At 41.2% G+C, this 21539-nt stretch overlaps 1 protein-coding gene across 13 annotated transcripts in view; it reads right to left on the reverse strand.

The window, feature by feature from the left end:
- Positions 1–5984: 5984 nt before the first annotated feature.
- tmem260 (transmembrane protein 260) overlaps positions 5985–21539 on the reverse strand; it is a 28998-nt gene continuing 13443 nt past the window's right edge. For 4 of the 13 annotated variants that reach the window (XR_010911031.1, XR_010911040.1, XR_010911041.1 and 1 more), the window contains 14 exons: positions 20765–20942; positions 20570–20683; positions 20024–20203; positions 19834–19874; positions 18258–18344; positions 17040–17148; positions 16647–16819; positions 15493–15664; positions 14831–14970; positions 14034–14210; positions 13287–13340; positions 10556–10845; positions 7180–10238; positions 5985–6621 (listed from right to left, as the gene is read on the reverse strand). Coding sequence is in view for 2 of the 13 variants with exons in the window: in XM_067479765.1 (XP_067335866.1) it covers positions 12506–12766; positions 12936–13020; positions 13287–13340; positions 14034–14210; positions 14831–14970; positions 15493–15664; positions 16647–16819; positions 17040–17148; positions 18258–18344; positions 19834–19874; positions 20024–20203; positions 20570–20683; positions 20765–20942 (1771 nt within the window). In the remaining 11 variants the exon portion in view is untranslated. Of the gene's footprint in view, positions 6622–7179; positions 10239–10555; positions 12767–12935; positions 13021–13286; positions 13341–14033; positions 14211–14830; positions 14971–15492; positions 15665–16646; positions 16820–17039; positions 17149–18257; positions 18345–19833; positions 19875–20023; positions 20204–20569; positions 20684–20764; positions 20943–21020; positions 21067–21539 lie in introns of those variants that run through there. The other 9 variants (XR_010911036.1, XR_010911037.1, XR_010911034.1 and 6 more) reach the window with 8 other exon arrangements.

The following is a 21539-nucleotide window of genomic DNA, read 5'->3' on the forward strand; positions in this document are numbered from 1 at the left end:
ATTTATGCATTTAACAGTTTTTAACGTTTGAGAAAAAAAACTCCTTTATGACAATAACTATTTAAAAGCATAAAATAATTAAAAAAATCCACAAAAACCTTTACAATGTCATAACAAATTCAACTTTTTTCATCTTGGTCCAAATCTGTAGTTGAGTATACAGTGTATCACTTTTCACATAAAGCATAAAATCATTTAAAAAATCCACAAAAAACCTTTACAATGTCATAAAAAATTCAACTTTTTTCATCTTGGTCCAAATCTGTAGTTGAGTATACAGTGTATCACTTTTCACATAAAGCAGGTCAAAACAATAACTATTTCTAATCAACTTAAGTCACTACATGTAACACTGTATAATCCTTTTTACCTTTATTCGCACACAAATATTAGTGCAGAGGTCAATAAAACTCATCAGTTCAAAACGCAATGATAAGCTGCCCCCATGTGATTTATAGCTCCCCAGTGACTGACATGCTGTGAGATTTATGAACTTCGGTGTAAAGCAACACATTGACACAGCAGGGGTATTGGGGTCAGGTCAGCCGGGTGACCAATGTCAGGTCAAGTCGAGCCTGTGCAGGCTTTAAGGATCTTGACCTCCAGGTCAGCCTGGAAAATGAAGAAAGATAATTTGTGATTCAATTTTTGAAAGGAGACAAGGATGGTGGTTGGTGGTCCCTAATAATAATAATGTTCAGCTTAAAATGTGTGAGATGTCAAAATTTCAATTCTAACTGACAACCTAATCAAAAGATTCTCTACACTAATGAAACCATTTGCAATTATTAAAGTAAAAAATGCAAACAAAAGAACATACTCCGTACCAAAATGTGAATGCAGTACAGTATATACTATATGTATAATGGGTAAACATCACTACAGGTTCTGTTATGTTGATAAATGACGAAGTTCAAAGGAAAATTAATTAAACATGTTTGCAGGATTGTCATATGAGCACTGATTTATGGTTAATGTTTCACAAAGGGACATTTGGTGGATTTCTGTAAATATGAAAACATCAAACGTTTACTGTAATGACTTTTTTAACTGGCTGGAGTTCCCAATTTTATGTTCCTAACCTTAAGTTATATCTGTTAGTGTTGCCTCTGTCTCTAATACAGATGTTGGGATGACTAAAAACTCTGCGTCTCGTTACAACCGTACACTGCTTGACATGTATTATTACTGTAACAAATAGTTTAATTTAAAAACATTTTCAACTACTTAATTTACCCATTTGCAAATGTTACAATGTTTAGGTTTTTTATAATGTGGAACTTGTTATTTTGTTTAATCCATAACTCAAATTCATTTATGCACGTGTGTGCTTTGTTTAGTCTAGACAATGTTACATCATTCTGGCAGGAGGGTTTGTTATTGTGTCTATTGTGGCTTACAACAGTGTGTCATGCTCTCTCGTCAGGCATGGTTACACATGGCTTGTGGCACCCTGACCTACAACTCCTTCTCTTGTTTGTCAGCAGTTGTTTGGCCCACTTCCATTAAGATAAACATAGTCGTTTGCTTTGTTTTGCATTTCCATAAAAATGGAATAAACAAATGGCAGGGAGGGTGACAGTTGGAGCAGGATTTTTTTGTATGGGGTGGGGTACGATTGTGTAAAATTACCTCTCATCACCTAATAAATATTTATTCTAGAATTCACACCATAAAATCACAATCATTAGCAACAATATGTAAGCACATACAACAACACTATTTGTTACAAATTCTCCCCATGCAGTGGCACAAGCTACTAGAAGGAATAAAATATTCATTTGTAAATATTATTTCTCCAAAGACGGTTTGTTAATGACTGTGCTCCAGACTGGGAGAGGCATGCTGGGAAGAAGGGGAGACAGAATGGGTAAATACAGTCATGTTCACAAGCCCATTTCTATAAACGTGCTTTTTATTTTTTAAACCTATTCCGAATAATCAGTTCACCGATGTGATGTCAGAAGAAAATAAATTGATTTGACATGAAGAACTTGATCAAACAACATCGATTAGTTCTTTGAAAGGGTGTGACACAAATAGCACTCTGAAGCTGGGCAATGAACTGTAGCAAACACCTGTGATTGAAAAGCTTTAAATGGGTGTCAAACAAGGGAGGACATCATGTTTGACTTAAATTATCAGCAGTCCCACAGGAAGCTTCCGGGACAGCTCCCCAGAGCTGAGTGTGTGTGTAGAATACAAACAGGGGATTCACCAGTGACCAGCAGGTCAGAGCTGGAAGAGGGACGGGTGCTGGTTGCTCCTGTGGGACTTGGCCACATTCCTACAGCAGCATTTTGAATTTGCTGGACATCCCCCCCCTTATTCCTCCCCCGCCAGGCCCTAACGCGACAGACAGCACTTCAGTCGCTTTGAGTGTGTGTATTTGTGGGGCAGGTGGGGGGAGGGTTGTTGTACAGTCCCAGATGGGTTAATGGGGAGTTTAGCATCAGGATTACAATGCAACAGATCGAGTAGTGATTACCCCAAGCTTACACTGGATACTCCCCCCCTTCCACTTCTTAGTGACTCTACTGAGGTCAACAAGATAGGGTGTGGTTATATACACGAATCAAAAAATATTAAAATCACTTTTTGGCAAAATAAAATAAAAAAAATTATCTCAAGGATAAGTAAAAAGAAATGTAATGTAAAAAAGAGTTTATTTTAAGTGAACAAGCAAAACGTATTAAAATTTATAGCAAATATAATGCAGAAAGCAATGTTTTTCCAAAACACCAAAAAGGTATCACATGGTATTTAAGACAGAAAAAATGCTGCACTCTCCCCTTTAGCTATGATAATCAGTTGCTGAGTTATCGCCATTGCTGGGTATTATGTGTGTAAGTTATTGTTTATATTCAGAAACAAAGTTATTTAGGCCCATGATGTATTTCTAGTCCTCCCCTAACCCAATCTTCTCCCTTCTCCATCACCTCCCTTCACCAGGAACACTCCACCCGGGTGCTAGACTAATCTGTTTGTTAAACTCATGTCTTGCCTCAGCACCTTACACCCCCCTTTCCTCCCTCCCTACACAGCTGCTAGCCATTACAGGTCCAGCTCCAGCACCATCATCAAGCCTAGTGAGATTGAAATGTTATGGGCAGCAACGGCAGCTCCACTAATTAAATTCCCCAGGTTAATCCCTGCCGATCCCCTCCTCGCACTCTCCAACCAGGCCCTGCAAGGAGACAGGGGGCAGAGACTGGGCGAACAAACAAACATTCAACACCAACAATGGGCACAAAAAAACAAAAGAGGAGGATGGATGTAAAAATGAAAAGACTGAGTCACTGTACATGTGCAAATATGTGAACTAACCAGCATCTATGTGAAAAATGATCAAACAAATATGGACACAAATGCATCCCAAGCAAAACACTTAAATCACATGACGAAGATTATTCTTCTTGACAATGTGTTTTCTTTTTAAAGGATGTGAAATCCTATTTAGAAAAAATATTAATCTCTTGCAACTGTGGCAGCTGATAAAAGCAGTTTGAAACATCACCTAAAGATAGAGGCCAACGCTCAAGTTGACCACCTATCATTTGCCCCCAACTTCCAGGACTGTGTAAGGAAAGCAGCCGCAGACATGTCATCATCTCAGCATGGCCAGGGACCTCATGTCGGACCTCATACCACTGTACTACAGAGGACAGCTGACATGCTGACCGACATGTAGCAAACTATGTGACCTTGGCAGCATCAAAAGGTGTTACGTTCCACCTCCACGCCGTGTCATAAGTGCAGGGCAGAAAATTTACTTTCTAACTGGGAAAAACATTTCTCTTTTTATAGGCCTTTATTCTAAACATTTTGGCATACAATCATCATCCAAAGGTGAAGTTATCCTGAATATGTAAGGAATGCTATAAAACTTTTGCACTACTTCTGGGGTAAAGGAAGACTTGCGCTTAAAAGGTAACAAATGTTAAAACACCAAACACTGTTACTATGCTGAAAAACTATGGCAACTCTAGATGCGTATAAGGTTTACTATTCACAACAGATGCATTATCAAAATACAACACCACAGAGAAACTACTGTCACCTATGATGTAGTGAATAAATGTGACGATTTCATTAAAGTAGATTCAAAAGGAAATACATAGATTGTATACTTGTAAATAGATAGGAATTGTATATAGTGGGTGTGGTGTTGAGGAAGAGGTGGGTGGATTACACAGTGTGGGCATTCTGCGTCACAGACACCACGCGCCTGCGTTGTGGCTTCGCTCAGAGGTGTAATGCCTGATTAGGGGATTACAGGAAAGTGCTTCTTTGCAGTTCTGTGAGAAACAATTATTAACATGTTGGTGTCTCTAATCCTGGATAAACACAGCTTTTCAAGAACAACAGCGAGCGTTTCTTCCCCCCCTTTAAAAAAAAAAAAAAAAATCTGTGTTTAAACCCGTAGTCACTTGAACTCCAAAGGCTAAATAATGCCAGCGGAGGAGATAGGCCAGTCATGTGGAACACTGTCATTACAGAGGTTGTGCTCTTGGTGTAAGACACAGTAGCTGGCCAGCAGGCCTCTGCATCAGAGGGGAAATCCAAATTTAGCTTGGGGAGAGAAAAGCATTGTGTTGAGCACTGCTTGCTGAAAGGGCATTAGACTGAAACATGTTCACAGTCTGTAATCTTTTATTTGTTTGTAAACTTGTCTCATGTAATCTGCTTTCTAGTAATACGAAGATGATTTCCTAAGTCATGCTGGGTAACCCATGGATAACAGATTCAGGTGGGGTAGTAACACAAAGACTTGCAGCAGGTTGGTGCTACATGCTGTTGAACTGCGACATGTACACCTTTTTTTTTTTTTTTGAATGGGTAGAACTAAAACTGTGGAAATTTTCTCTGTTATTTAAAAAAACATTTACTTATAAGTGGCATCCCTTCTGTGGGCCAGCAAATGAGCTTTTAAACCTATCTTCACAGTATTAGAGATTAACAATAATAGTAAAAACTAAGCTGTCAGGAAACAAAAAGCTACTGAAGTGACTCTGTAATTAATCAATGAACAAACCAATAAATAAAGAAATTGAAACTGTGATTCACAAACTAAATCTGAGACCACTTTGAACCAGTTATGTGCCATAAAAGTCAAGCAAGAAGCAATCAACACACTGCTGATGACTGAGCCAAGCGAACACACATACAGGCACGCGCACGCACACACACTTTATCATTTCAGTGTTGCCTGTGGCTCTGAAATGCAGCACATCAAAACAACTTGTGAGTTTCATTTTCGATACCCTTGAACCTGCTGACTGGCCATACTGTCCACTAACTGACACTTTGAAGAGTCCCTCACCTCAGTCGTCTCTTCTTCTGCCGTTTTGTGTGGTCCTGGGAAGAGATTACTGATGATACATTCGCCAACATGGCTGCTATAGCAATTATAATTAAAAATAATTTTAATGTAAGAAATACCCATTTAGGCAATGGCGACCTGAACACGGTTTCAATATAAACCTAAAGGATTTACATCAGATACATAGTGCTGGACATATAGAATATATTGTAATCATGTCAGTGTAGAAGTCTGCCACTGAGTCTCACCTTGGTTCCAGTTTCTACAAACAGAGGATGGTGTATGTGTGCAACGCTCGGGATGTGCTCATCTGGCAGGGCAGGGTTTAGCCCTAATCCCAGAGCCCCTCGGCAGGGGAGACCCAGATTGTTGATCACTGCTCCCCTGCTGGCAAACTCCTGACCTCCTCAGCACACAAACACACTCAGATTGCTGCCACAGGACAAGCCACACAACAACATCTACACAAAGACTACAGAGTGCTATGCACATGTAGTGCATTAGATCGGAATATTACACCAATCATTGCTCATCCTTCTAGGTATATGTTAATATTGGGTGAAGAGTACTGATGTTCAGAAACAAAGAGATACTTTGAAAGACAAGAACCAAGTATGACCCAGACCAACAGGAAACACAATAATATTTTAACACACATGCGCAAAAGGGGCAGAGATTTATTTTTTGAAAAGCCATATGGAATAATAAATTTATCACACATACAAGTAGAGGCAGAATAAATATACACACACATAATTACAAAAACATAGACAGATAGACAAACACACAAAGACACCCAGAAGCAGCCACCCAGCCATACACACCACACACCTAACCACTGATAATCCTCTAGACACAGGAACACACACAGTTTTTCTCTCTCTCTCTCTCTCTCTCACACACACACACACACACACACACACACACACACACACACACACACACACACACACACACACACACACAGCATCATTATGTTTATCACTGTGAACCAGCCCACCGACACCCATCACTCTAATTCCATTTGTCTGTTTAGATTCGTTTTGCTTTAATCCTCCCTTGTTTGTACACATCTGCAAGCACTGCAATAGTATAGACTCAGCGAGACCAGGAACGTGAGGAAAAGAGACACAGAAAGTGAGAATGAAAGAGTGAGTGAGAGAGGGCTCACAGGAGCACTCTCCTGCCTGACATCCTGGTCCCTGTAGCTCTAGTAGAAGGGGCAGACAGGCGTATCTCTTTGCCCAGGGAGAAGCTCCCTGTCCCAGCCACGGAGCTGCCGCCAGGCCCGCAGGCCCCTGTAATCATAGCAAACAGTCAAACATCCAGTCACACAGGCTCTTACACCAACACAACATTACAGGCTTTTTACACAGTATTACACCACATCTTATTATCCCATTCAAGTCCCTCTATTAGCTCAATTGGATGGTGGGATTTTCATTTGTAAATTGGGGGATTTTAGATTAGCCTGTCTGTCAGCAATGAAATGCCCCCTGAGACTGTGAATTATGTGACCAATCACAAATGAATCAATGCTTACGCATGCCATACTGTATGAATGCATGGTGTCAGGAAGAAGAAATGAAACAACTTTAACCTAGATTATGTACTGTATATATTCTGAATCACAGATTTTTATCGATCCAGGCACAATGCAAGGCTACACGGTCACACTTTGATCCACTATAATCCTTAATTTTTCAGGATGTTAAATTAAACCATGTGAATTAGACTTAATGAGTCAACAAAATTTAAATGACACCATTTCCTTATAGCAGACAATACGCAGTGTTAGCTTTTATATAGTGTAATGGAGAATTATTAAAGAGATAAATATTAGCTGCTATACACACCTAGCAGCAACATTATGCAGAACTGAAGCCGGATGTTGAAAGGAGGCGAATGAATTACCCCTCATCCTCCCCAGGCCTTCCATTCAGACACGGAGAGAGAGGGGGAGGAGAGAGAAAAAAAGGCACCCTGAGGTAGTTGAGAGACCCGGCAAATTATGAAAATGCTTCTCTGTGTCCTAAATGGAGGCCGAGCTCTTTAATGTGGCACAAAATTAGAACCTGGGGGAGGAAGTGTGGCCCGCTTGATTGGCGAAACCCCTCCTGGCCCACTACCCCCCCTCCCAAAAAAAAGCACTGAGAGATATTATCCTGTGCCTGGTGATGCTCTCTTATATTGCGGAAACTGAAGGACCCCAGAGAGAGCCCAGGGGCGTCCATAAAGGTGCCTAATTTGTCAGTTTACTCCTCAATTATTTAAATAGATCTAAGAAGGGAGCAGAGAATGGGGCTTTTTCTGCCTCTTCGCAGTCAAAGCAGAGAGAGACCTTTCTCCACGGTAGCCATTTTCAATTACGCTCTGCAATGCTGTCTTTGATATACAGAAGTGCTGTAGTGGAGAGGGGCTGTATCAAATAAACAAATGTGTGCACACAAGATAACAACAGGAACTTGGGGATAATATTTAGCTTGCTCTGAAGAACTCAAAGTTATTTCATATTTACAGATTAAAACAAACTTTACAACTGTGTGTGCATATGGCACAAAGACACACACAAAAGCATTTTCATGTGCATTAACTACAGTTGCACTCAAAATTATTCTATCCACACTGGAAATAAGGTTTGTTGTCAAAAACCTTCAGCTGTTTGCATTGAACAAATCAAACAAGAACAATTAAAAATGTTTCAAATGGTTCCCCAAATCCAACACAAAAAGCAACTTTTGTTTGCTATTGCATTCTCAAATTTAATTAACCCCCTGAATAATATCCCCCTTAAGAGTGCACATTTGCAAATCAGGTATTGTCTCAAGCAAACCTAATGCAACTAATCAAGAGCTTCATTAATTGGACCAGGTATAATTGAGATAGACATCAAATACATGAACTGGCAGTGAGGCTCTTTGATGTTAGAAATATACCTAAATCCAGCTGAATTGTCAAAAAAGTTAAGAGAAGAGCTCAATGCCTTTTAAAAAACAAGGAAAAGTGTACAAAAAAATCATAAAGTCACAGACTACACTGCCTGGACATGGCAGAAAAAGAAGCTATCAAGGCTTACAACCACTATCAGAGCATTCTAGGAAAAAGTGTCATGGTATGTGTGAGGAAGCTGAACCTTGGGTGTCACTGGACTCTCCAACAGGACAACAACCATACCTTAAAGTCCACCAAGGCCTTGTTACAGTAATAGTACAGGAAGATTCCAGCACATTCACCTACCTCATGCATAATACACATAACGGTGCTCTACTAAGTACTGAAGAATCAATAAAGGGTCATGAAGGGGTTGAATAATTTTATCACTGCGAGAGATCAACGGCCATCAGGTTAACCCTCTTACGGGTTGCCACAGCATAATGTGTTCCGAGGCTTTTGTTTTGTTTTGTTTTTTATGCTGGATGCACCTCCTTCCGCAACCCACCCATTTTATCTGGGCTCAGGACCAGCACCAAGGTAGCCCTTGGTGGCTGGGCGGGTCCCACCTATGGTGGGGCATTCAATCACTGGGCTTTCTGCATCCCAACCCGATGCTCTAAATGTTGCACTTTGTGTTGACTTTGGAGGAATCACTGGTAACATTATTTTTGTTGAGCCATTTTAATTGTTCTTGTTTAACGTGTTCGGCTGTAAGCAGCTGAAGGTTTGTAGACTTTTGCACATACATCTAATTTGCAATGGCGATTGAATAATTTTGACTGCAACTGTAAACACACATACACAAGAATTCACACATCACAGTATTAAGATATAGGGCTTATTATTGATCTTTCTTCATCTACACTTTCAGATTAAAACTCGACCCCTCACCTCAACATACAGTAGGAGTACCATGAACCCGTGCTTGGCTTTGCCAACTCCCAGCCAGAGTTGGCATTGCCTTGGGGGGATAATAAAGATACTGTTAGGACCCTGTGTGAACCACTAGCATTATAAGGTGACTTTACCTGCATCCACCAGACACCTGTGTGAGATAAGGAGCCCTCTGTATGTCGTAATGCTTTGTTGCAGACCTCTATTGAGATGAATTCTCATCTGTGCAACAACAACAATCACTTTCAGTAAGCTCTATATGAGCACCAATGCCAGCACTGGGGCCAGTGGCAGTACAACGGTCCAGGGGTGCACATAAAACATGCTAGCATTGAGACAATGACATTGTCTGTTAAATACAACAAATGACTTTCACAAACAGTGAAAACACTGTCCAATTTGATAATAAAGAAACACAGTAACCCAAATACAAACACCTGTACAAATAAGCTCAGCAAACTGTGCCTGTACTGAAGACATAAAGTGGGCTACCACACACTGACAAATACACACATCAAGAGTGAGGGCAAACAAAACTTGAGACAAGTCAATCATGGTCTCATGTCAACAGAGAATGACACTAATGGTCCTAATTCTACCCTCTCAATACACAACCACATTAACCAATATTACCCAAAGCAACAATACACATAAATATGTGGATATTTACTTTTGACCACCTGAAAAGAGAGAAACTTTGTAGACTATAATTACAATCAAACAAAAAATGTGTGAAGTTTAGTATAATTGGCAAAAATGGGTTTCACCTGGTAAACATCCTTGAAACCGGTTTCTCATGCTTAAGAAAGGGATCTGGAGGGAAAGTTTTTCATACTGTAAGATTCTGCAGAATCTGTGGCCAGCTCAGTATATCATGCCTCTCACACCCTCTATTCTCTTCCCAAATGCTAACCAACACACCACAGCCCTCCGCCTCCCTCCACTCCAAGCTTCCATCCAGCCAGAGAGAGAAGCAGAGATAGGCCCAGTTGCTAAAGCTGTCTTTTCAGCCACTGCTCCCGCTCAGTCTATCTGAGATACACAGCAAGCGGAGGTGTCGCTTTTCCACTGGCATTTCGGACAGTATCTACTTATAGACGGGAGAAAAAGAGAAAAGAAAAACAGAAGGGGTATTATCAGTGAGGGATGAGAGCAGCAAAGGCATTTTGTCTTTTTATTCCCTTCCTAAGCCCTGGGCTTTGCTCCCAATCCGATTGGTCGATACGGCCAGGGATGTAAATGAAATGCAAAGAGGAATAAGGCTGGCTTCCCATCTTCAGTGTGTGCCCCCTAAGTCCCCCCCTCTTTCTCTGTCTCACTCTGTCTTGCTCTCTGGGCTGTTTATGGTGTTGTGTTTCTGTCTCCCCATTCACAGACTTGCTGCTCTCCCTGTTTCCGTCTCACCCTCCTCACACTGCCTCGCCGTCCTCCCCCCTTCGCTTCTCTCTCGCTGCATCCCTTCCCTTTCCCTGGCTGGGCTCACAGCTCTTATCTCCTCAGACGCCCCACATTCCAGTGTTGCCGTGGCTCCCTGCCTGCATGCCTGGTCACGGCGATTCCATGGGTTCCCACAATCCTCGGCAGCTTGCTGATTTAGGGTGGGCAACTGACTCTCAGAGACAGGGGAGAGGAGAGGAAAAGAAGGGTTAGGGAAACACAGGGTGAGTGGGAATGAGGAGAGCGAGGGCGGGAGACTGGACAGGGATGACAAAAGGGAGGAGAGAAAAAAAGTAAAGTAAAAATAACACGAGGGTATGAGACAAGAGGTAAAAATACACATGAATATGCATGTAAAGTAAAAAGATGATTTATATCAGTAAGGAAGAAATATGGTCAATATTTTTTTCCACAAGGCCTAGTCTACTTTGGGAAAAGGGGGTGCAAAATTGTATTAAAATAAAAAGAACCTTTATTGAAATGTTTTATACTAGAAACCAAAGTCACTACGTCCCCCCCCCCCCTTTTTTTTATAAGACACCAAACCATTTTTACTACAGCAGGTGACAGAGACTAACAAGGCCTGCAAACACAGAGCAAAGACTACAGTCTGAGAAAACTACACATGCACTAAATGTCCTTCGCTTTTGAGTGGTATCTCAAACAGCAGGCTCATTGAGCTACGTTTTATAATGCTTAGGACAAATGCTGGTTTGACCTGTCTCTAAACTTTCATGGCAGTAGGCTCGTCAGCAAATCAGCCACAATATTCAAAGAAACAGTGTGTAACTGCAGTGGCACATTTGACGTGATCCTGGTCTATTTGCTGTGTTTGTATGTCACAGTGGTTGTTTCTTTTCAGCAACCATAGGACAAAAACTCTTTTCCAAGGTGGTCTGAGTTGGTCTGCTGCATGTCGATGTGTGCCTCTAGAGTTTGCATGACTTTGTATTTCCATGATGATCAAAGCCCTTTGCTTTTCAGTGTGCCAATCTGGTTATTGAATATCTTTTTTACGAGGTTCCGGCAGAGAAAGAGCTTGGTGAAGATTTAAGCATGTTAACACGCATAGACATGCAAACAAATAAACAACATGGATGCGCGTGCACACACTCATACAGACACACGCACCTCTAAAAGGGTCCCTGGCATTGTGACATTTCACATTTCATTTAAATCCATGAGGGATTATGGCCCTCTATTTAGGAAGGAAGAGAGAAAGAAAAAATACTCGTCAAATCCATTAGTTGTAAACATTTTATGGACAATCTAAGACAAACTGATGGACAGAGGGTAGGTGGGTGGTTGGGTGGGTAGATAGTGGTGTGGAGTAAGGACTACGTGGCCCAGCACAAGTCTGTCCTAGATTAAACCAGCTGCTTTAATCTCCCATTTCTGACCCCCAATTTTTTTTCCCTTAATCTCAGTCTTGCCATCCCAATGTGAGAAAAAGAGAAGTAGAGCAGAGGACAAGACAATATAATCAGTGTGAAAAAACTGTGTGCAAGATCTACCAATAAACAAACAAAGGGGTGGTTTTAAGGGCAGCATCTACAGCTTGACTGGGGTCAGTGAGGGTTTTCTGAAGTAAAGCTTTGTCTGTGGTCACCCGTGAACATTCATCAAGAGAGCATGGCACAGTCCTGTTCATTGCTCGATGCAGGGCTCTGTTTGAAAACTACAAACCAATAAATCTTCGTCATTATTTAGTAGTTCAGTTCTAAACGTAGTAATCCAATTTGGCTAAGTTAATTAAACCAGAACCTTGTCTAAACACCATTACATTACTCTCATTGTAACCATGAGAAGAGGCACACTGGCTCAGACCTAAACTCCACTGCCTTGCACTTCGACTGGACCCCAGCAGAACACTCTCAGTGTGCCGGCTCGATGTGCAGTATGTCACTCTGGATTTTGTCATGGGGTATGCCTATGGGTCTGGCGGAGCCTGTCTTTCTCTTTGAGTAGGTGAGTAATGGCCGAACGTATGGCAGACGACTGGGAATCTGTAGGTTCCTTCTCTAAATAGAGTCTGAAATGCTGGATACTGCAGGTCAGCAGGCTGTCTGGACTGTAGCCCTGGTGACCCGAGCGAAGCAGCCTTTCACATGCAAGTGCCAAGTTCTTGTCCCAGTTTGTTGGGTAGTCTGAGTGGGCCTCCACAATTTCCTTATACAGCTGCCCGGCAAACACAGACACAGACACACACACACACAAGAGAATATGTTACCACAAACAGCAACTATAAAACCAGTTAATATGTCATACATGGCTTTGTGTGGCACTTAATTCTTCACCATTGTGGTAAATGATTGTACTGCTCGATGTTTGTCGAGGTCAGACTCACAGTGTAAGAAAGCTCGAAGAGGCGAGATTTACCCTCTCCCTGCATCATTTCTGCCAGGTCAAACAGAAAGAAAGCTGTCTTCATCCTGAAACAAAGCACGCAGGCTCAGAGCTAAGTGCTGGATGGATGAGCCACGCAGATCCACACTCACAGATGCACCACCCCAATGGAGTGATTTATGTAGATGCTGCCACCAAATAGAATGTACATGTAGATGCTCTACCACACAAGACTGGTTTATGGAGATGTCCTAGTGGGTAGTATGCATCGTGATGCAGCTTCTTATCTGCACACTAAAGTAGACACCCTTGCCAAGGAAGAAAGAGTGCACCCAGTATCAAAGTACTGTACCTGGCTTGCCACATCTCCTCATTGGCGACACGCTCCCAAGATGCAGGATGGAAACTGTTCACACATAAAAAAAACATTGTATTTATCTAAACAGATTCCGGCACTGGTTTGTGCACAGTTCCACTAAGTATGCATGATTCTTCATAAAAATATATTGTTTCACTCAACATCGGTGATTGCTACTTAAACATGAAATGACTGAACAACAACACCAGCTAGCACATTAGATATGGAGTAAACCCACATCTCCATTTTTTCACTTTGATGACTACAAACACTTGACCTCTTCTTCAAAAGAATATTTTAGCAAGGTTCCCCAGCTAATATTTGGCTTGTGGGCATCGGTGGACACGCTTGTCGTGAGGTTGCGGGAACTAATCACAGTATTCAGCCATGGATATCTGAGTGAATGAAGGGCTGCTGGCAACAGCAACAGAATATGGAGCTTTGACTAATTCCACTTTTGACACAGTTATTGACAAAACGCAATAAGAAACTCATTATTTTTCATATTCAGTCTCATTTTGAATGGCTAAGGGCCTAATGTTTTGCTCTGGTTATAGTCACAAAGAGCTGGATCACAGCATGGAGAACAGAGAACAACCTCAGTGAAGGAAGCTCTGTGGAGTCCTTAAAAGGATGAACGAAAACCACAGAGACACAAGAGAGTGAGAGGATTTCTTCTGCTACTGGTATTAAAAAGGGAGAAAAAGCATTTATTGTTTTGTATTAATTTTGTGGGTGCACCTGTTATATGGCTCACTCCAGTTGTAGATATTGCGAGTGCGATGAGCCCACTCTTCAGGACGAAACTGCCTCTGGAAGGGCACTAAGTAGTCACACACACCCAGAGGCCAGCGAGTAAAACTATGTTCCCAGCCTGCATCTCCATTTGGCAAGCCAATGCAGGCAAACACATCCCTCCTGTAGAAAAACAGACACAAACAATCAGAGACACAACCAAGCATAAATAGCCAACACCCTCTGTAATCTCCAGGTAACTAATGGTGACAATACATTCAGCACACATGCAGACTGAAATGTTCTCTACATTGGAACAGCCTTTAACTTTACACAAGCCTCGTGCTGTTCACCAGCTCCAACCGTAAGGGTTAATCACACAGGTCAGCATGGCCCCACTGAGACACAGACATGCTTGGCCTGGCAAACACTGCCCCCTGGTGGGCTTGGCTTTAACAGGTCTCCTGCCAATTTCTGGGTCTCAATTCCTCCCAGAAGAGTGAGCGATGGGAGTAGGAAGTAGCAATAAGTTCGCCAAAGGGTGTTTAACTAAATCAAGTAGATTAGTCGACTTCTGTAGTTCATCAAATTCCTTTTATACCCTCAACTGTTCTACAGGCTTATCTCCTCCCTGCACCCACCACTGCGACGGCAGTACCACTGATCTCTGCCTCATTAGATCACCCACTTGTTCATGTGGACCACTGTTGCCTTCCCAATAGACTCTCACTTTATTTAACATCCTACTCTTTATCTGTTCACACCATCCCTACATTTGGTCTTTGCTCCCTACAGCAACTTACTGTATGTTGTGGGACAGAAACTGCTCTAGACTGAAGGTGTCTTTCCCCTCAGGGTGGACCGGATCCCACCAGCGGCCAGGAAAGTGGACACCAGGGTGGTGCTTTGCAAGTTTTGCCACATACCAAGTGTATGTCATCATCTAGAAATAAAACAGAGGCACCAACTTTGTTTTAATCAGTATATTCCATGTGATTACCATTTCAATAAATATATACAGGAATTATTACCTTAAAAATAAAATTTTAACCCATATTTGAGGTTATTAAATCTATTTCTATTTAGATTCTCAAGTCTAAAGTTCTTGTTCTCTAAATCTTTATTTGGAAAATATTAATCTTATCTTTCTTACTTTCCACCTATGAGAAATTGTAGCTACTATGTCAGAAATAACATCTCTTAGCTTACTTGTACCATGAAAGATAAAGAAAATGCAATGTAAAAAAACATACCCAATGCAAGACCATCAGTTTAATTCTCTGTTCTTTTAGTTGCCCTGCTATTTATTTTTATGTATGTAATACTACTTGATTTAATTAGGTGAACTTTAAGTTAAGCTGGTTTTAGTTTCATTAAATATATACATTTTATGTGTGTCAAAAAAGTTTTATTGAGAACACAATAGGCACAACAGAAAAGACAGAAGAAAAATCGAAACTCTGACCTCCTGGTCTACCAGTCGTATATCGGGCCGTACGCCTTGGCAGTAGTATAAGTAGCGCAGGGAGTTTCCAGGCAGATCTCCTCTGGTCAAGATGATTGAGTCATTGGAGAATGAGGCCAGAAGCTCCCTGCCAAATCTCTCCACCGCACTGTTACTGCTCTGATCACACTCCCTAAGATCATCAGCATAAAAACCATCATACTGTAAAATGCAGACAACACAGCAGTTGTGTTTACCAGCATTTAAAGAGTTGAGTATATCCTCACCCCTGCTTAGAAGTGTGTGTAATGTGTACAACTGTGTGCGTGTGAGTATGTGTAGGTACGCTTTCAAGGTGCTCTGAGGGTAAGTTGTCAGTGCCCCCGCCCCTTCCCCTCTGCAGAGCACTCTGGCTGCCTATCTAATCATGGGGAGACAGGTATGATGGTTCTGACAGCACAGGCCATGCTCTCCCCTTGATCAAAGCTGCTCAGTGATGGCTGTCTGGCATTCCCCTGCACTACGCTGGTGTAATCTGCCTTCTCGGACAGCTAACATCTCACACTGAGCTCTGTGAGTAGAATCTATGTGCTAACCGTGCCTCTCTTTAGCCCCAACCATGGGGTGAGCAGAGAAAAACCTGACATGCAGAGTTCAAACCTGCAGTATGAAGCACAGAGGAGAAACAAATTGGGTTGACTCAGGAAAAATGTATTCATGGGGATTTTAGCAGGAACTAAAATGAGAGGGGACTTTATATTTCCCTTTAACTTAAAGGAAGTACTTAACAGTAACTTGAGGTATATTTGGGTCCAGTGTAGTTACTGTAAGATGAATACTGTAAAGTAAATGTTTACAATATTTGTGAAACCGGGTATTTATGACCATTAACTGCACAGAAGCTACCTGCTAACTACTATAAAACATTAAAAATGAAGTTAAAATACTCTTCTTTAATTTGAAACAATTTTCCTCCATATTTGAATAGATGTGTAGAAATGTGTGTCATTTTCTATTAATTAAAGCTTCACAAAGCTAGAGTGCTATACTGTCATAGGACTGTAAATTAGATATTTTATTCTACAAACTGTTAATGTAACCACTTTAATCTCAGTCATAATTTGATATGTATGTTTTTGCTGTTTAATTCATTTATAATTAAATGTATTGCTTACCTCTGATTGGTGCGCACCATATGTGCAAGTAGAGCCATGGTGAGGACCCAACCTGTGGTCTTCCACACCCCCCCATAGCCCAGCCTCCTCTCCAGCTCAATGTGAGTCCGGCTCAAGCCAAGGCCTGCCAGCACACAAACTGCAGCATCACTCTGAAGCCAAAAACGCTCAACCTGCAGGAAGTGAGCATAGCCATGTACTTTGACAAATTCACTCTCTGTTTCCTGTACTCTTGTATAACAATATGTACCACTTACCTGTTCCTCCTACAGAGTTTATAGCAAATTTACAATGGTAACTCTAATGGGAACTCTATCTTAAGACTACTGATAAATGAAAAATGTAACAAACAGTAGGGAGTACGGCTGAATTAGTTGAGGTATTGTAGCTCACCACTCCGAGCAGTAGGGGTCTGCTGATGTCAAGGTTTGCCCTCCAAGCAAAAAACAGTGAGTAGACCACCAGCATGACAGTCAACAGCCAGGACACTGAGCGATATGTCCTATGACAGTAAAGTCAATGAGACCATTAGTTATTCAGTGTCCAATACTGTCCTCATATTCATTATTTTATTGTAAGACTGTTGCCTACACCCCTGATTGTCATTTTAAGTATCTTTGTAATGTAGTATTTCATCTGTTCATGCTGTACAAATGTATAGTCCAAAAAGTATTAATGCAAGGATGGTGATCACATGGCTTAAAGCAAACGTATATGCCAGCCAGCTCAGAGGTGCATGATTGATTTTTTAATGCAGGCTGAGTCTTTATGGGCTGAAGCCAACCGCTGAATCATAAACTCATTACAGTACAGCTGTAAAATGTACTTATACACTAAAAAGAAAACATGTTACCCTTGTGGCAATACAAACATCATCCGAACATGAAGAGACACTTTCAAACCAGAGAAAAAAATAATTTTGGTTTTCCTGCTAACTGATCTGATGGTTTTAACTGGCTGGCCACTAACAGACTGATAAGCTTTCGATTGAATTAATTTTTCATCTTACATAAAATAGTATATAAATATTCAAAAGTAAATCCTGATATTTAAACAAATCTTTATTTTTTTTGTTTAAAATAAGTTGTAGTCAAGAATTAGCATTTGTATGTTTTGCTTTGGGCATCATTCTGAAATGACATTGCTCTTTTTCATCTGTGTGTGTATAAACCAAGTTTATCAAAGTGCATCCCAGGAGAGAGTGATGAAGGAGGTGGTCGATGCCCTACACAGCCCCAGGGTTTCACTAGGCTTTATCAGCTCCACCCCACAGGCCCCAGCAAAGGCCAGACTATAATGAATTACTGGATCACACCCCCACAAATACAAATACATACAGTATAAAAAGCAATTTACTTGTACACGCAAACAAGTTTTTTAAAATCCTAAACACACATTAACTCTGTCTTCATTTGAATGTGGAGCGTTGCGACAGCTTGACAGTTAGATGCCTCAGTGGTTTTTTGTATTCTTTTTTTCTAAGATCAGCATTTTGTCAGTGGTTTTGTTCCCTGTCTTTTACTCCAGGGGATTAGATTTGTGGTTGAAGTGGCTGCTGAGTGTGTGTGACAGAGTCTGGATTGTAGCATGCTGGCTTCTCAGTTATCCTACCTGTCCAGTGAGGAAAGGAGTAGGCCTAAGCCTGCAAGCAGCAGAACAGGAATGGAAAGGTCTGCAAGGCAGTGATCCAACTGGGCCCTGCAAAAACACACAACTAAACATAAACATACATGTTGGACACCAAAGACAAGCTCAATTACCCTCCCTGCTACGAAACTCAAGGACACCAATTAAATGCCCTCCCTTTCCTATCAAAACAAACTTGGACTGTGCACTCCTCCTTTCAATCGGATTGACAGATACGAATGACTGTGTCATCCACCCCCCGCTGCCCCATCCTCTCCTCACTGCGCCTGTCAGTCAGTCAGAGAGCACTTGCTCAGAGCAGAGAGATAGTTTCGTGCCTCTTCCTTAATACCCATCTCTATTTGACAGCTTATTGAGTCTCTATATCTCCCAATGTACACTATGTGTGAATGTGCTCATAAGAGTGTGTTTGGGAGTGTGTGTGTGTCAGCTTCTCCTGTGGGTTTACGTCTTCAGTGCGACGTGCCTGTCATGTTCGCCTCTCTTCTTCATCTTGAAGGTGTGCTTGTCCATCAAGCAGCAGGGGTGATTGGAAGGGGTGGGTGCCTGGCAGAGAGGGAGCTGGTAGTGGGGGGTCTAAAGAAGCACATGCACCCCCATCCCGTAAGCAGGAGAAAGATACCAGGAGTGGGATGACTGCAGTGGTGGCAGTAGTGGGGAGCAGTGGAAAAAACGATGGGTATGGGGGATGGTGTTGCTGGAGTGGAAAAATACAATTTCTCCAGCTCTATTGCAGTGTCTGTCATCACAGCTTGTCATGCCTAAACACCAGAGCTGAGTGATCATTTCAAACTGCTGGAAAAACACAACACAGCGATTTGGCCCTGTAAGCAGGTTCAGTTCTGCTTTGATGGGAAAGAGTGGAATAGGAAGAACAAAAGCTGCTGGGGAGATGAGAAAGAGAAAAATAAAGAGAGAGAGAGTGAGAAAGAGAAAGGGAGAGAGAGAAAGAAAGAAAGAGAAGGAGAGAGAAACAGAGCGAGAAAGAGAGAGATTAAGAGAGAGAGAGCGAGAGAGAGAAAAAGAGAGTGCATGAGAGAGATGGGCTGCAGAAATGACTCTGCCTCTTAGAACAGATTGATGTGTCTATGGTTAAACCTGTGTAAAGACCAAGACCAGCAGAAGTAGCCGGTCAATTTCTCTAGAACCATGTGTGACCTCTGTTTGCCTCAGATCAAATCCACCTAGTTTTCCCTATTGCTTACTCTGTCACTAAAATCCAGTATCAAATATTAACAGACTTCCCACTGGAGTGTTGGTTAGATGAAACAAGCTATTTCTAGACATCATGTTGATTTCCAGGAAACTCGTAGACAATTTACACTTTGTTTATACAATCAATTATTATTTAACTACTAATAACACTTTAAATAATTAATAGTAGTGTAAAAATAATTCTTATACGTTGTCTACTCCTAAATGTCAAGAGCTATTATTAACGAATAAACACTGATACAAGAAGCTGCATGTCTTTCAAAAGTGTGAATAATTTTGTCAAAAGGAAAGGCATAATGCTAAAGGAAATGTCAAACAAACTTACTCTAGCATTGTGGTCAAGTTCACAGAGCTCTCTGTCTTTGCCTGTGAGCACAAAACAAGTCAAACTAAATATATTATATATTATACATATATTATATATATATGTATGCAAAATAAAAAATAATGAAAGAGCATTACATTAAGAAATTAACAAAAATAAGTTTAAAAATTGCAGGGTAAGCAGCGCATACTAGACTGAATGTGCCATATTCAGCCCTCAGCAGGTGAGTCAACAGGCCTGATAGGGTGGTCTGATCCCCCCAGCTCCAGCGGGCTGTGTTGAGGTAGGAAGAGATGGGCAGGTAGATGTACGGCAGAAAGCCTGTTAGGAAACACACTCCCAGCGATATGAGGCCACGAAAGGACAGCTCCTGTCAAGATCACAGGGGACAGTATTTTTTTAAACTTCTTGATTTCTTTTTGTTCTCCAGAATGGATGACAAACATTGTAAATTATTGTCACAATATAATTAATGGTAACTGCCTACACTCTAGATGTGATCGCAATAAGTCAAACTGAGAATAAGATTAAAATATTCTCAGTTTGTTAGGGACCTGCAGAATCTCAAACCTTTATCGTAAAACAACTTGGCTCCATTAGTCAGTTTTAGTTTTTTAGACTGCACACAGTTAAACATATACATACATACACTCTAGTTTTCTGGGCTGTACCACGACTTCAAGTTAAATACACATATAAGCTCTCTGACCTTAGTAACTATGATCAAAGGGCTTACCTTGTGAGAGGAGAGCTGGTAAAGGACCCAAGGAATGATGACCAGAATGTACAATACCAGGGTGTGCTGGTTGCAAAGCCCCAAGCCACAGCACAGTGCCCCCCAATGTGCAGTCTGATAAGGGCAATGACAGCAGTGAAGGACAGCACAGTAATATCAGTATGATGAGGATGTTCAGGTGTTACATCAATTTACCTTTTTCCTCTGTGAGGCATTTTCAGCACAATGAAAACTGGTGACCAAAGAGAAGAGGAGACCAACAAAAAGGTTGTTGAGGGTAAAGACCTCCGCAACCATGGACCACTGCCAGCTAAGCCTGGACACAGCAAACAGCCCTCCAGACAGTACTGCTCCAGGACCAGGACCTGCCAACCTGACAGTGAAGAGAGTATAGGCTTACTTTATTAATATAATCAACTTTAGAATGACTGGATTCTCATACTAACAGTACCTGGGTCTTTCCAAACTGAGGACAATCATAATGGGGGGGTCAGACACTAATAGAGGAAATAAAATGCTGTTTAATCTTTGATAACATTTATGATTATTTTTCTTTGAGGTTATTACTACAATGATAATAATCTAAACAAAAAATGATCTCAGAAGCATTAAATATTTAAATCTATCTACTTAAGTATTACCTTTTTACTAGGTCAAGGCTGTTTTTAGAAAAGATTTTTCAGTACACTATTTAGACAAACTTAAGCAACTGACTAACTGAAGCAGCATAAACAATACAGAGCAACAAAGTCTGCAGCTTCATACAAAATTTTAATTCTGCAGTTAAAATATCCATCACTACCCTCAAACTAAATTGGGGACCCTTCATAATCTCCCTACAACCCAAGTTTGTTTCTCGGACAAGACCTTAGAAAACAGTAAATTGGGCCAATTCACATATAAAAATTTCTTCCCCAGCGGCGGGTTGATCTCAAGCAGACTGGCACGGAAACCACTGTGGTAGAGATAG

Source organism: Channa argus, chromosome 16 (assembly GCF_033026475.1).
Source record: "Channa argus isolate prfri chromosome 16, Channa argus male v1.0, whole genome shotgun sequence".
Classification (NCBI taxonomy): Eukaryota; Metazoa; Chordata; class Actinopteri; order Anabantiformes; family Channidae; genus Channa; species Channa argus.